Source organism: Manacus vitellinus, unplaced genomic scaffold (genome assembly GCF_001715985.3).
Source record: "Manacus vitellinus isolate BGI_N305 unplaced genomic scaffold, ASM171598v3 scaffold_24_pilon, whole genome shotgun sequence".
In the NCBI taxonomy this organism is placed as follows: Eukaryota; Metazoa; Chordata; class Aves; order Passeriformes; family Pipridae; genus Manacus; species Manacus vitellinus.
In genome coordinates, this window is record NW_021939798.1 from 11435396 (window position 1) to 11450474 (window position 15079).

The following is a 15079-nucleotide window of genomic DNA, read 5'->3' on the forward strand; positions in this document are numbered from 1 at the left end:
TGGCTGACTTCCTCCTGGCCAGGAAAATGGCCATCCAGCAGCTGCTCAACCAGCCACACCACGGTCAGTGCCACCGGGATGTGTCCTTGGGAGAGTTGGGGTTACCCTTCCCTTCGCCCCCCTCAAGCCCCCAGAACAAGGGGGGTTATTCCCATGTTTTTCCCATAGATCTCACGGTGGCAGGGACACAGCCATGTCCTGTCATTGCTGGCAGTGCTTTGCCCCAGCAGCAAAAGACCTCCACAGTACACAAAAATTACCAGTTCTCAGGGTCTTAAGCCAAGCCCACCTGTAATGGGGAAGGAGTGGGGCACAAGGCTGAGTCCTTCACCCTCCAGCCTTTCTCTGGAAGGTTTCCCTAACTCAAAAGCCTTGGAACAGGGTGCCACTCACACCTGCTGAAGGGGCTGCCTGGGCTCAGTGTGGTTTCCCTGCAGGGGCAGGTATCAAGGCTCAGGTGTGTTCCCTGATGGAGCTGCTCACCACCACCCTGTACCAGGCTCACGCTCTGTTCTACACCGTGCCTGAGGGGATGTCCCCGGACCCAGCCCTGCCCTGTGGGTTGCTCTTCTCCACCCTGGAGAGCACCACAGGCCAGCACCCTGCAGGTGAGCACTGCCCCCACCCCGGTGTGCAGGCAGGAGGGTGCCCCTGTGCTGGGCTCATCCCTGACCCTGTGCTTCCAGGGAGAGGGGGAGTCCTGGAGGAGGACTTGAAGCTGAGCAGCTGGTTCAAGTACCTGCCGGAGTCTGTGGTGGAATTCCAGCCGGCCCTGCGGACCCTGGCACACCCCATCAGCCAGGAGCACCTCAGGGAGACCCTGCAGCAGTGGATCAGCATGTGAGTGGCACAGGGGCCCCCTTTGCAGGGCTCTCCTGGGCTCTGTGTGACCCCTGGGCAGCACAGAGCAACCCCAGATTCCCTGACCACCTCATCCCTCAGGCTGGAATACTGGGACACAACAGCCCAGTTGGGCTGTACAGACTTGTCTGTACACACTCCCACAACCCCCAGCAAACAAGCACAGAGTAAATGGCAAGAAGTTGCCTTACCTGGCTCATTTGGCCCTTGACCCAGCACCTTCTTTCTCCTCCTTCCTAGGACTGTGTGTGGGAAGCCAGACCCCCTTTATGTAGTTGCCAGCTCCGCCCTATCCCAGCAGGCCCTTTCCTGCCTCCCCTTCACAGCCTTGTCCCATTATTTGATGGAGCCACCTGGTCTCTGTGAGCTGCCTCCCCGTTCCTGGAGCACTGTGCTCCCAGCCCAGCGGTGAAATGTTGCCTTCAGGTGCAGTGATGACATCAGGGCCGGGGTCAGCAGCCTGCTGGTGTACGTGAGGAGCATGAAGGGGCTGGCAGGGATCCGAGATGCCGTGTGGGAGCTGCTCTCCAGCGAGTCGGGCAGCCACAGCTGGGAGGCCGTGTGCCGGCGGCTCCTGGACAGGCCCGTGTCCCTCTGGGAGGACCTGCTGCAGCAGCTCTTCCTGGACAGGCTGCAGGTGGGTGCTGAGCTCTGGGGACCCTTGACCTGTGCCCCCCCCTTGTCCCAGCCAGCCCACACTGGTGCCTGTTAGCAGTGCTCAGGGCGTGTTTAAGTGGCACATTTAAAGGTGCTTTTTCCCCTCCTGGTTCTGTTCCAGACTCTGACCAAAGAAGGGTTCGACTCCATCTCCAGCAGCTCCAAGCAGCTGCTCACTTTAGCCTTGCAGGAACTGGAAGTCAAACCGGGCGGCTCTGCCCTGAGCAAGCAGATCCAGCTGGAGCACAACGTGGCGCTGTTCCTGTGGTCGGAGGGCCCCGGGGACCTGCCGGCGGACGCGGCGTGGGTGAGCGTGGGGCAGCGCGGGCCCTTCGCCCGCAGCGGGCTGGCCATGAAGGCGCAGGCGCTCACGCCGTGCGTGCAGAGCTTCTGCTCGGCCCTGGACTCCAAGCTGAAGGCCAGGCTGGATGACCTCCTGTCCTACCTCCCCGCGGAGCCCTCGGTGCCCAAGGAGCCGGCGGTGCAGCCGCGCTCCGCCTTCGACCGCTTCGCCGACGCCGGCACCGTGCGGGGGCTGCTGCGCGACCAGTGCATCGCCTGCGTCCAGCACGTGCTGGGCTGCGTCAGGGAGGAGCTCCAGAGGGCCCAAGGCCTGCTGGGGGGCCAGCTGGGCCCCCCTGGCGATGCCCGGCTCAACGCCGTCCTGTTCATGGCCAGGCTGTGCCAGTCCCTGCCCGAGCTGTGCCCTCACCTGCAGCGCTGTGTGCTGGGCCAGGAGGGCAGCGCGGACACGGCGCCCAAGGAAACGCGCTCCAACAAGAAGCTGGGGAAGGGGAAGGCCCAGGAAGTGACCCCCGAGCAGGCCAAGTGGCAGGGCCTGAAGGCAGAGCTCCTGCAGCAGAGCCTGTTGGCTTATCAGATCTGGAGCTCGGCTGTCACCAAAGTAAGGAGCTGTGTCCCTCCTCAGAGCTGATTCTGGTGTGGGGTTCCCTCCCTGGGGTTGGCCCTGGCTGCCAAGAGCTCGCCAGGCTGCTGGGAGAGGAGGGGGTGGCAGCTCGGAGGGGACTCCAGTGGGATGGTCTCCATGGGTTGCTTTGGGAGGTGTGGGGGTCGCAGGCAGGGCAGGCTGTCTGTCCTTGGTCCTGTTAGAGCTGTCTGTCCTCTCACTGGGGCTTTTGGGTTTGTGCTCCAGAGTCTGGTTCAGTGCTTCACCGGCACACTGCTGCTGGACACGGCTGGTTCTGTCCTGGCCACAGCCACCAACTGGGACGAAATTGAAATCCAGGAGGAAACGGAGTCTGGGAGCAGCGTAACGTCCAAGATCCGGCTGCCCGTGCAGGTATGAGGAACAGGCTGGGGGGAGGAGAGCACTGGGTTCCACCCCACGTGCTGCCCTGCTGGGGAGCTGTTTGGTGTCATGAGCAGAGGACAAACACTCTCTGGTGCTCTTTGAGATACTCAGTTTGTAAGGACAGAGGTCACAGGAAGGAAATAGATCCTTGCTGCTGTTTATTCCAATGAAGAAGACTGGCCCAGATCCTGTAAAACTGAGCCAGAGAAGGACTTAGGTCTGGTTTAAACACAGAGGTCCCAGGAGAGAAATTTCATGGAAATTGCATGCCCCGAAGGACAGGGCTGCAGCAGTGGGATGGTGAAGTCCTAAGGGAACCAAGTGTGTGATTTTCCTTGGGTGTGGAGGTGGTGCAGGAAGGACCTGGTACAAAACAGGTGGCAGTCGGGAGGGGGAAGAGGGCCAGGCCAGGAGTGAGTTCTGTGTTTGCACAGCACAGGAGGGGCTGGGCAGGGCAATAGTCTTCTGTAGTGAACCTTATCCAGTGAATTTTATTGATTCTGAGGGAAAAAGCAGCAGGATGAGAGCTTGGATAGAGGAGAAGAGCGAGGGAGAAACAACCCCGAGGAGCAGGTGTTCAGAGCAGGGTCAGTGGTGACAGGACAGGCACAACAAGCAATTCTGTTCTCACCACACCCAAGTCCCACTTCTGGTGGGACTCTGAGGGCTGCTGGAACCCAAAATCCAGGGTGTCAGTAAATCAAACCCCAGGAGATGCCTGAGCTGTGGGGACAAAGCTTCATGGCTGCTGAGGAAGCAGGAAGCTCCCACCACCCAGCTGAAGGGATGTGGTGCTGCTAAAGCAAACAGAGCTCCCAGACCACGTGGAAGTAAACACTGTTCTCTTCCACAGCCCTCCTGGCACGTCCAGTGCCTCCTGTTCAGCCTGTGCCAGGAGGTGAACCGGGTGGGTGGCCACACTCTTCCCAAGGTGACCCTGCAGGAGCTGCTGAGGACCTGCATGGCAGAGGTGCTCGCTGCCTACCAAAAGCTCATGGAACAGAAGCAGGAGAAGGTTCGTGGGTGGGATCTGCAGGGGGGTGGGATGGCAGGGTGGTTGGGAATGCAGGGATGCACATGCTCCTGTCCCTTGGAACAGAAAGTGTCTGTCCATGAGAGCTGGAAAGGAGACACTCTTAAACACTCACCCAAAGCTGAGGCAGCAGGGGATTGGGCACATTTCATGCTCACAACGGCTCGGTTCGGTTGGTTGTGTCTTGGGGCTGGTATTTTTAATGTTCCCCTTGGAGAGCCCTCTCTGTGCCAGGGAAGAGCCCCATTGCTGCCTGTCCTGTTTCAGAAGGTGGACACCTTCCCCCTGACCCAGACCAGAGCTCTGCAGTTGCTCTATGACCTGCGGTACCTCAGCATCATCCTGACGGCCAAGGGTGAGGAGGGGAAGCCCAGCAGGATCAAGCAGGACTCTGGGTGAGGTGCAGTTCTGGGGTTCAGATCCTTCAGCAGAAGGTTGTGGGGCCCTACAACAGTCACAGGAGTCGAGCAGTGCAGGCTCCGAGCTCTGACACTGCACCCTGCTCTGACACTAAGCTCACCCTTAAAATAGGGGAGGGGTGGGACTCTGTGGCTCAGCTGCTGTTCTGCTGAGCAATTCCTGTTCTGCTCAGTCACCTCAGAGAGGTGCTTCAGAGGTGGCAGCAGCAGCTGTCAGCAGGATGTCACCCCTGACAGGACCCCTCTGCTCTGCTTGCAGGATCGAGAAGGTGATCGACTTCCTGGAGGGACACATCGATCCCTTCGACTTGGACGTTTTCACTCCACACCTGAACAGCAACTTGAACCGCCTGGTCCAGAGAACCTCCGTAAGGAAAAGGGCTGCAAAATGCCTTTAGAAGGGCAGCTGGGGTGGCTTTAAACTGCTTAATGCCTAAAGATAACCACTGGCACTTCCTTGGAAATGGGAAGAGTATTTAATGCCAGCTGAAGATAAGAGGAGCTGGCTGAGCTGGCTGTGCCGCGTCACCGTGCCTGGAGTTGGCTCAACTTTATCTAACAGGATTCACTGGAGCCTGTGCAACACTAAGTGGCTTAAGTAGTGCTGAAACAGGCCTGGAACTCAACTGTGGGAATAATTAAAAGCAAGAGTTAGAGGGGGAAGGGAGACACTTCATGTTCGAACTTAATGCCAGTGGACTCACCATGTTCTGTGTTATCAGCTCTGCAGGGCCCCCAAATTCAGATGGCTCCTCGTGCCTTTCAGGTTCTCTTCCCCAAATACAAACAGCTCCTTCCTGCCTTCCAGGTTCTCTTTGGCTTGCTGACGGGGACAGAGAACCAGTACACGAGCCGGAGTGGGGCACTGAGCTCCCAGGAGCTGCACAACATCCTGCCCTTGGCATCCAGCCAGATCAGGTGAGGCACTCGGCTCTCCCGGGCATCCTCCTGTCTCTGGGGAAGCAGGTCTGGAATTGCTGCTTCCCATATTTCTTCCTTCCATCTCAAGGTTTGGACTCCTGCCGCTGAGTATGTCGAGCTCACGGAAGAGCAAGTCCACTGCCAGGAGCACAGAGCGAGTCCAGGTTGGTACAACTGGGCCCTACAAATGGGAATATTTTGCCAGTATGACACTCGAGCTTGTGGGGAAAGAAGAAAGTAGCCAAACAGTTAATATTTCACCTGATTTTTATTTTCGGTAAAATGAGAGTCATTATGGCAACACAGCAGGAGATGGGTTGGATTTTCCCACGACCCTCAAAAAAAAACCCCCCTTTGCCCCTGTATTTTTGGGCCACTGCTCTGTGGCAAAACAGGCAATAAGCACCCTGAAACACAGTGAGGATTTACACAGCCCAGGCATCTCGAGGGCAATGCATCCAGGACAGTTCATTGAGGAGGGGCTGCAAGAAAGGCTGAAGGACAGTGGCTAATGACTGAACTCCTTTGCAGTGGGACGCTGCCCTCTAACCCCGAGGAGCCTGGCCTGGTACCTCAGCCTGTGTGAGGAGTGTGTGCTGCTCTCACAGAGGCTCCGCTCTGTCCTGTGGCTGAGCTGTAGCAGACAAGCCTTGTGTTGCTACATTTCCCCCAGTTTAAAACATCTGCTTAGATGGAGCTCTGTGTGCTGAGTGAGAGCCAAGGAATACTCACTGCAGTGGGAAGCAGGAATTTCCTTAAGTTATTACCAACCCAGTAATCCATCTGTGGTGACGTCTTGGCAAGTGGGCCAAGTTGGTGAGCCTTGACAAGAGTCAGGACAAGAGTTAAAGGTCTGGTTTTATCACATGAGATGATGTTCAATTCACTCTGCAGCTCTCCTTTCTCCCTTACTCAGAACCATTCAGGACCAGACACGACATAAGGGTTGTTTAAAAGCCCAAAGCTTCCCAATAAAGGTATTCCTTACCTCTCGTACCTCAGCTGGAGTGGAGCATAGAAGTGTGCAGTGACGTGTGGCTCGCTCCTGTCACTCCCCTCACCTGTATCCTGTGCCAGCCACCCTTCCCAGAATCCCTGACAGCTGCCTGATCCTTCTTCAATGCTAAATCACTCCTGGAGAGGTTAAAATCCGTAGTTCTCCACGACGAGCTCTCTGCAAGGGCAACAGCTGTGCTGCTACCATGCTGTTATCCTTTGCTCTGAGGGCAGCAGCCTCTTCCCTGCAGCTCAGAGTGTTGATGTGGGGTTTGTTGAGCACTGAGTGCCATCTGCCAAGTTCCCTGGCTGCTAACAACAGCCAGGTGCTGCTGTGCTGCTGTCCCTGTGTCTGTCTGTCTGTCACTAACCCCCAGCAGCAACACCGCGCCGGTCGTGGGTCAGGTTGCCTGGGAAGAGCTGTTCTTGCTGTGGGCTACACCTTGCAGCTCCTGTGGCTGAGGGTATGGAGCAAGTCACAGGTTTGCTGTAACAGTTATAGTGACTTCTGTGTTTAAAAACTGCCAGGTTGCAGCTCCTGTGCTCCCCAGAGAAGACGAGGCCTCCCGCCCGGGCTCCCTGTTCAGGCAGCTCGTCACCGAGGACGAGGACACGGCGGCGCCTTCGCTCTTCAAGCTGGGCTGGCTCTCGGGCATGACCAAGTGAGGCAGCAGCAAATAAAACGTTGGGCTGTGTGTCTGTCTCCTCTGAGATCCGTCTGTCCCCTGGGCAGGACCGGTGCCACCTCCAGGATTGTCAGTGCTTCCCATTCTCAGCCGGATCAGGGTGTGTCACTCGAACCGGGCTCAGCTCGGAACTGTCCTTGTCCCCTGGCTGCTGGAGCAGAGGGGGAGCTGCTCTTTCACCTCCTGTTCTTTACATTGTTAACCTTAAAGTCAAATTAAAGAAAAAAAAAATCCCCAAACAACCTACACACTAACAGAAAACAAAACATTTCACAGCTAGAAACGGGTGCTGGAGCAGGGCACGACTCCTCTGTCCTGCTCTGAGTGGCCCCAGCAGGACCTGCACAAGCTCTCCTGGGTCTAATTTCACATTTTCTTGTGAGGCTCATGTGAGACAGGACTCCTCACACTGAGCTGGGTGGGAGCTCACAGCTGCCCAGGCCTAAGGACCTGCAGTCACTGCTCCTATTCTTAACTGTTCTTACTAACTCTAAATGCTCAAAAAATTATGTTGCCAAATCATTTTTTAACTAGTTTATTGAAATTAAAAAAAGACTTATAAAACTGAAGAGGAACGCTTAAGAGAACTTTACAGAAAGCAACAACTTGCTAACAAACAGATTAGGCAGTCGATTGGAATTGGACAGTTTGCAATCCTATAACACACATGTGGACTCCTCAGTCTCCTCTTGCCACGCACTTTAGAACCACCCCAAAAAGAATCCTATAAAAATTGCTTCAAAGCCCCTTTTGCATTGCAATAGTGCAGCAAACCACAAGTAAACAATCTCCTGTTAACCTGTTATTTCAAATATAGACTGAAAAGGCAACAGGCAATTTTGTGCAATTCCATGTTAACAAACTTTGAAGTTGAAATATCAAATCTACACAGTGCTGTCCCTTCACAGAAGGCAGGGAGCTGCTGGGTCATCATGTAGGGAGGCGTCCCCGGCTCTGTAGGCTGTGGAAGTGGGCTTCCTTCAGGATCTGGTTGATGTGGAAGTAAGGACCTTGGCTTAGTGCAGACTGCTCGTGGAAGGGCTGGGAGGAGACGGGGCTGGATCCCGCAATGCTGGGGTTGAGGCTGGACTCTGCACCACACGCTCTGTCGGGGCTGTTGATGCTGCTGCTGCAGCTGCTGCTGCTGCTGCCGCTGTCGCTGCTGGAGGACTGGGACACACAGAGGGTGAACAGCAACATCAGACACTCCTCTCCTGCCCTCGCCCCTTTATGCCAACCCCCTCCCCTCCGGCTTGTCAGCCCCATGGACTGAAATAAATCCCCCTGGCATTGCCAGGTTGCTGTTGCCAACACAAGTGTCCCAGAGCTGAGGGGACAATCCTTCACCCGGGGTTCGCTGACCTCCAGGATGTTGGATTTCAGTCTTTCTGGTTTAAACCCATCAGCTCTGCCCCCGAACCCACGTTAGCACTAGTGAAGTTTGCTGGATTAATCCGAGAATTGGAAAATAAAGAACATTCCTAGGGAGCTGCACGTGTCAGTACAGGCAGGCAGGGCAGGGGGGAGCTGGAGTTTGGCACTGCTGTTGTAGCAGAGGCTTTACGGGAGCATCATGCAAAGCCTTTTCCTACAAGACAACCCTTCTCAAGTGAGATCTGGAGCATCCAAAGCAAGAAGCTGTTAAAAACAAATGCACCATGACACCCATTTTAAGTCTTTGAACACCTTGACAGAGATACAACTGCTCTTCTCCCAGCAGAGTGCTGGGATGGCAGTGTGAACTGGTAGTGTCCCATAACAATTCCATGACAATTCACTGGATGTGACAGTAAAAGAGCAAAAGCCACTGAAAAATTCCACAAGCAGCAGAGAGAACTCAGGATATGGCTCCCAGAGAGGCCAAGGCTCATTTGCCAGCATTCAGGGTAACCACGTTTCATGGGAATGGCTGGAAGAGCATCAGCCATCATTCTCAGGCGTTCAAAGACATCAAACTGTTCAGCTCACAGCATTTTAAGGGCTGCTAAGGAAAGGTTCCAGCAGCTGAAATATTTTATTACTGTGTGATGTGCTGGTCAGGACCTGCAAATATTTGGGTGAGTCAATTAGTGAGTGGCTACTCTGCCATCCCATAAGTAAATTCACACAAGCATCCAGAGCAAGTGAGAGCAGCAAAAAACTCCACGTTTTTGTAAGTATTGAGCCACAGAAGTCAAAGCTTTGTGCCACAGCAGAGGAGGACGAATTTCAAGAAGTCCCCAGTGATTTATTTTGCAGTCAGCACCACATCCAGAAGGAGGCAATCTGAGGAATGGTGCAAACTGCACCTGACGTGTGTCCAAGGCCCAGGAAGGCACTGTGGATGTTTGGGGTGGACCACAACCCCTGGCACTGACCCACCATGACCATCCAGCCCTACCAGAGCCCCCTGTTTTGCTAAGCACCAAAAACGCTTCAGCTCTGATGGAGCACAGCAAGCCAAGCCAGGGGCCCTGAGAAACACCCAGGGGGAGTCATTCCTGAGGAAGCACAGATGGAACTACAGGAGCAACCAGCTCCTCCTCCTAAAGCTGCTAAGTCTAGAGAGGGAGAGAGCCCTGGCAGGACAGCAGGAGCCAGGAAAGGCACTGGCCACCCTCTTGCCCAGCAGCACAGAGGGACACGCGATGCTGTTACGCCGAGTGAGCCACAGCAGCCTTGGAGAGAAACCCACCGCACAGGACACTTTGTTTCCTTTTAGTCTGCGCTCCTTACTGAGCTTCGTTACAGCCACCTTCTGCAAATCAAGGTAAAAAGCCAAATGAGAACCTGGCGTCACCCACTGCTCCCCTTTCACACCCCGACAAACGATTTCCAGCGGTTACTTTGTGCATATCCGGCTTTGTCAAAGCTGGCACAGTGTCCTGGGACGTGCTTCTTGCACCTAAGGCTGTTGACAGGTGTCAGGGCTTGTCAGACCCTCTTTATTTCCAGTTCTCTAATGCAAAAATTCACTAGCACCAGCACCCCTTCATCACTGCCCCAATCCCATCGAGGACCTACCATTTCCCCAGGCTGTGGTGCACTTTCTGTTACGCATTTGGACTACAATTAGACAAGAAAAGAATCCTTGAATCATCATGTCAGCAACGACAGGCATCTACACAGTGCAACAAAGCTTTAAAAGGGCAGAGGGGAGCAGCCCAGTGAAATTTGGGACTACTTTAACTACCAAAAGGGCATCTTCAAGGTTTACTGGACTCATTAACCCTTAACATCGCTCAGAGTAGCTACCCAAGTTTCATTTCCCAACAGATGTGCTGTTAAATGTATCAATGTGCAGATCTGTGACAGCATCTCGGTCCCTCCTGACAGGAACTGCAGGAACAGCCACTCAGCCCCTGCTGCTCTCAGACTCCCCCAAGATGAGTTTAACAGAGACATGGTCTGGTTTTCACTTAGGATTTTAGACCAGCCCTTCCCTCAGCAGAGGGGGACACGATTTGATTTGAGCAGGGACTGCTGCCATGGGCTGATAACCCAGCCGTGTTTCCAAGAGCTGGGGAATCCTCACATCGGCCAGGACAAAGAGGAACCACGAGAAATTCAGGTTTACAGAAGTTATTCAGGAAGGAAGGAGTTAGCCAGAACACCCTGACCCGCTTCCTTCCCAGGGAAAATCAGGGCAAAGGGTTTTTCACTGGTGATTCCTCAGGTTCTTCAACTCCTCCTGACTCACTGTGGGGGCCAGCAATGAATTTCTAACCAGAGAGAGGGAAAACAGCCCAGCTGATCTCCTGGACAAGGGAGGACAGGCTGAACAGGAAGGGAGATTGCGTGGCAAAGGCTCTGCCTTGCTAATGTTTAACGTTGGCCGTGGTTCCAGTGCGGTGTTTGCCCTGTGCCAGTCCCTGCACTGAACTCCAGAGGCTTCCTGTCCCCCCAGGGAGCCTGTCACCTGGGAGTGGCTTCTGCAGGAGAGGCAGGAATGGCACATCCTTACACAGCAATTTGCCAAGAAGCAGCACTGATAGAGACTGAAGAGAATCCCAGTTTCCCTCCTGTAAAGGTCAGTCAGGGGTGCTGCCTGTCCTGGGTGAAAGGACAATCCAGTGGGAGAAAACAGCAAATCCTTTGGAATCAGCTCTAGCTCAGGTGAGCAGCGGGATTCAAAGTGAGGGGCTGAGGGATGACATCACAATCAGCCCATGCTGGAACTGCCACTAAGGAAAAAACTTCCCTTCATCTCACTCTTCAGACCAACACGTGTAGGACAAAAAAAATGGGAAGAGATCCTGCCAAAAGCCAAGTCCTGTTTAAAAACACAGCTGCCTGATTGTCACACTGGGGTGATGTTCCCAACTAACCTCACTCTGCAAGAGGAAACATTCCCTTAAGAGTTGGACTCAATCATCCTTGTGGGTCCCTTCCAACTCAGAATATCCTGTGATTCCATAACTTCCAAATAAAAAAGGCCACAGGAATCAGGACTTGAGGTGATGTTTCACAAAAAGCAGGGGTGTGACACCCTGCAGAAAGCGACTCTCAGTGTGCTCTCAGAAGTCACAAGTTTCTCCCCCACACACTTTCCAGTTCAATATCCTAGAGCCAGAGAGAATTTTTAATCATCAAAAGGTGTCTTTGCAAACAGCAAAGTACCAGGAAACTAAATAAGAGTGCTACAACTGGCTGAGACTTTCCAAGCGACACCAATCGGAAGCACTTGTGCACAATGAGCACGAGGATTTCTCCCTTTGGCACAGGAAGTCCTTCACAAACATTCAAATAATACTGATTTAATCTCGTGGCTTGAATTTCTGGGCATGCTCAGTTCTGTGATCCAGCAAGAAAACAAGGGGGGGAAAAAAAAAAAAAAGAGAAAAAGCTCTATTCATCAGGAGACAACATTGTGAGTTCTGTCCCCTGGGGAGAGGGGCCGGTGCTGTTTGGAAAGCTGTGTGTGTCCAGTGGGCACATTCCTCAGCAGTGAGAGCTTCCCCTGCCTCACACCAGGCTTTAATGTGTTAAACCCAGGCTTTTTCAAGGCAAGAGCATGCAAGAAGCACAGCCTCTGTTAGCCTGAGCAGTGACCTTGCCCAGGGTCAGCCATGCCCGTGCTGTTCCCTTCCAGCACCCAAACACCCAGCACAGGGTTAAGGTCACCCCTCCCCTGTGGCCACAAAACCACTGCCAGTCCTGCTTTCCGTGGCTCTGCCCAAACACCAGGTGTTTACACGACAAGCAAAGGTGCTTCTGCCACTCACCATCCAGGTTTTTCCTGATATCCTTAATTTCATTACTCCCACTTCAATCCCTCGTTCCACACTAAATTCTTCCTCCTCCCGCCACAAAGCTGCTTTAGCCTTTAACTACTCTACACACACGGAGGGGTTTGACCTGTTGGACAAGTGATTCGGTGTCAGATGGCAACAAACTAGCGATGGTTCTCCCCTCACACCCAAAAATGCAAAGTCTCACTCCTGGAAAAACAGCAACACACGAACCAGGACAGTTTCAACCCCAGAAAATTCCCTCGTGAGGAACATCACCTCTTAAACCACTTCCCAGCAGTGTCACTACCACACCAGCTACTTGTAAGGTGACCAGGTTAAAAGAGCCTCCCTCGCAACAGGAATGTATAAATACACATTTGAAACCGTTTCCATATTATAAAAGAGCTCAAAGTTACACAGCACTAAATATTTTCTGCAAAGAACAGTTAATAGTTCAACAGAACTGCAATGATTCAGTTAATTCAGTAATAATTCAGACTGTAATTACTCATCACAGTCCCCCTTCAAAGTGGGAAGGCTTTACAAAAACAAGGGTATTTCAAGAACCTTAAAAGAAATTAATTTCATTAACTTCCAGGGGCACAGACCAGGAGGGAGCCTCTGCTCTGCACCCTCTTTTCCATGAGTGTTTTGCAACAGAAGGACATTGCTTAGCAAAAATGCTCACAGTGAATTTTCAGGTGATTCATACGGGTAACAACTCAGGAAACCTGGCAGCAGTTGGGAAATCAGCATTTTTTAAAAGCAAACAAACCTCACAGCTCACAACTTGCACTAAGAGAACACCTGTCTGGCGAGGGGTAAGAAAACATGAGACAGTTTATCCCATGTCCACCAAAAAAAACCCCATGGAAAATATGAGTAAAAACCAAATTGTTTGAGTACAAACATCTTGGCTGTGAACAAGCAAGTTTTGCTTAAACTGACCAGTTCCAGCAGAGTGTTTTTTAAACACCAGATAAGCACTGGTTGGATTTATTCCTTATACTTTCTACCACAAATAATCACCTAAATATAAGTAAATGCAAAGTTGGAGAGTAGGTGGGGCAAAGTGACCACACACACCCTTGTGATCCACCCTCATCATCAGCTCAGCTCTGGACACAACTCATCTCACACAGCAAAACTGGACGTGGCAGCAAATTATTTCCTCGTGTCTTCACTTGCATTTGAATATTTGAATATTTGAAATATTCAGGCCAGGGATAACCAGGTTCACTGGAAACATGCTGATTTCCCAACCACCTTTTACAGATTCCAATCCCCGATGTCACAAAGTCAAACCTCCCGACCTCACACACAAAGCTGAGAAAAAAGAAGTGTTTTCATAACTGCTCTCCATGAAAATATTCACAGGATATTCAGCAAGAAAGGAAACTGCATTTGCCTGGGAAGGCTCTCACCTCAGTGTCCCACGAGTCCTGCAGGACAGAATTCCTGGTGCTACGTTTTGTCTGGGGAACGTGACCATCCTCTTCATTGCCATTCCTTCTCCTCTTCCTGAAGGAAAATTCAGGGAGAATGGGAGAAAACAAATTATCAGCCTACTCATATACCTTCTGGTTTGTTCTCTGAAGGCACCTCTACCAAAAAAAAAGGAAAGTTTGGTAAATTCCTGGAGGATGTATCCAAGCTCCTGAGGTGCTGTGGACTCCCACATTGTCCTTTTAGCTGCTGTTGGAGGGGAGAGACAAAAGGATCCTGTTTCTCACAAGAAATCAGCTTAAGGGACATGGACTCACATTAAAACCATCTTTCTAAATAAACTCATTGAACAATTCTCAGCCTTGCACATCTAAAAATAATCCTGGGCCCTGGAGTGACACCTGGGAACAGGATGAGTGGCAGTGACCACACTTCAATAAACACCCAATTAATTCACCCTGCTCACATGAGCCTGCACTCAGCATCCATGATTTTTTGAGTCTCTCCACCCTGGCAGCTTTTGAAACCAAGTCATGTTCCTGAGCAACATTATTTTCCGTGTAAAAATTAAGTTTTGTCAGGAAACACCCCGCAGAAAACAAACCCTTCCCTGTTTCTGGTGTATCTGCCACCCTCCCATGGCAGCCTGTACTGTCTGGCCTGATAAGTAAGAGTTTTAACACACCAACAACCTAATTTTTATCCAGATCTTTGCAGGCATCAATGCAAAGGGGGGTTTGAAGGAGGGTAATGGGATGGGGGTGGTGCTGATATTCCCATATTAGAGACAATACAGGGAAGACCTCAAAGGTCAGGTTGGACGGGGCTTGGAGCAACCTGGGCTGGTGGAAGGTGTCCCTGCCCATGGCAGGGGGTGGGACTGGATGGCCTTTAAGGTCCCTCCCAACCCAGACCATTCCATGGCTCTGTGACATCAACCCAGCAGCTGATCCACAGCATCATCCCAGAATTCCCGTCCCCTGAGCCCACAGAATTTCAGTGCTGACATCAAAGGCTTCTTCCCACTGTACAAACATGACAAGTCACCCAGGATCTCAGCACCATCCAAAGCACAGGATGGATGGAGCTCTGCTGGTGCCTAAAATTAATCCATGCTCGAATGAGTCAAAACAGGCTCGGGGGAGGTATTTTTAGCCGGATCTTTTCTCACAGACAGCACACTCAGCTGCGGGATCTGGCCCACGCCCACAGCCCAGAGCTCCCCCACCCCCGGGGCCACAGACACCAAACCCTGTCCAGCGGCTCCCCCCTCTCCCGGCACCACTTTCCGTGGAAGGGACACGTCTGTGTTGCCTCTGGATCCCTCCTTCCCTCAACCCCTCCAGGCCAGGTTGGACGGGGCTTGGAGCAACCTGGTCCATGGAAGGTGTCCCTGCCCATGGCAGGGGGTGGCACTGGATGGGCTTCAAGGTCCTTTCAACCCAAACCATTCCATGACCCCACGGCCCCACAACCCTGGGCACAGCCCAGCTCCCACAGGCCCCGTGGTCCCTCTGCTTTCTCCCTCACCATCT

General features: G+C 52.8%; 2 protein-coding genes across 2 annotated transcripts; one reads left to right on the forward strand and one right to left on the reverse strand.

The window, feature by feature from the left end:
- Window positions 1-2: 2 nt before the first annotated feature.
- COG1 (component of oligomeric golgi complex 1) lies at window positions 3-6894 on the forward strand (the record flags this gene model as incomplete). Its single annotated transcript, XM_018073045.3, has 12 exons — window positions 3-63; window positions 438-608; window positions 687-840; window positions 1288-1498; window positions 1640-2422; window positions 2672-2818; window positions 3684-3845; window positions 4131-4258; window positions 4542-4650; window positions 5091-5200; window positions 5292-5367; window positions 6728-6894. Coding segments are annotated over 12 exons (2250 nt in total), but the record flags the coding sequence as incomplete, so codon positions are not given.
- Window positions 5453-13872, reverse strand: FAM104A (family with sequence similarity 104 member A). Its single transcript, XM_029960104.1, has 4 exons — window positions 13862-13872; window positions 13523-13619; window positions 9560-9622; window positions 5453-8055 (listed from the first exon to the last, which is right to left on the reverse strand). The coding sequence occupies exons 1-4, from the start codon at window positions 13870-13872 to the stop codon at window positions 7816-7818; spliced, it is 411 nt and encodes a 136-aa protein (XP_029815964.1). The 3' UTR covers window positions 5453-7815.
- Between the last annotated feature and the right edge of the window lie 1207 nt (window positions 13873-15079).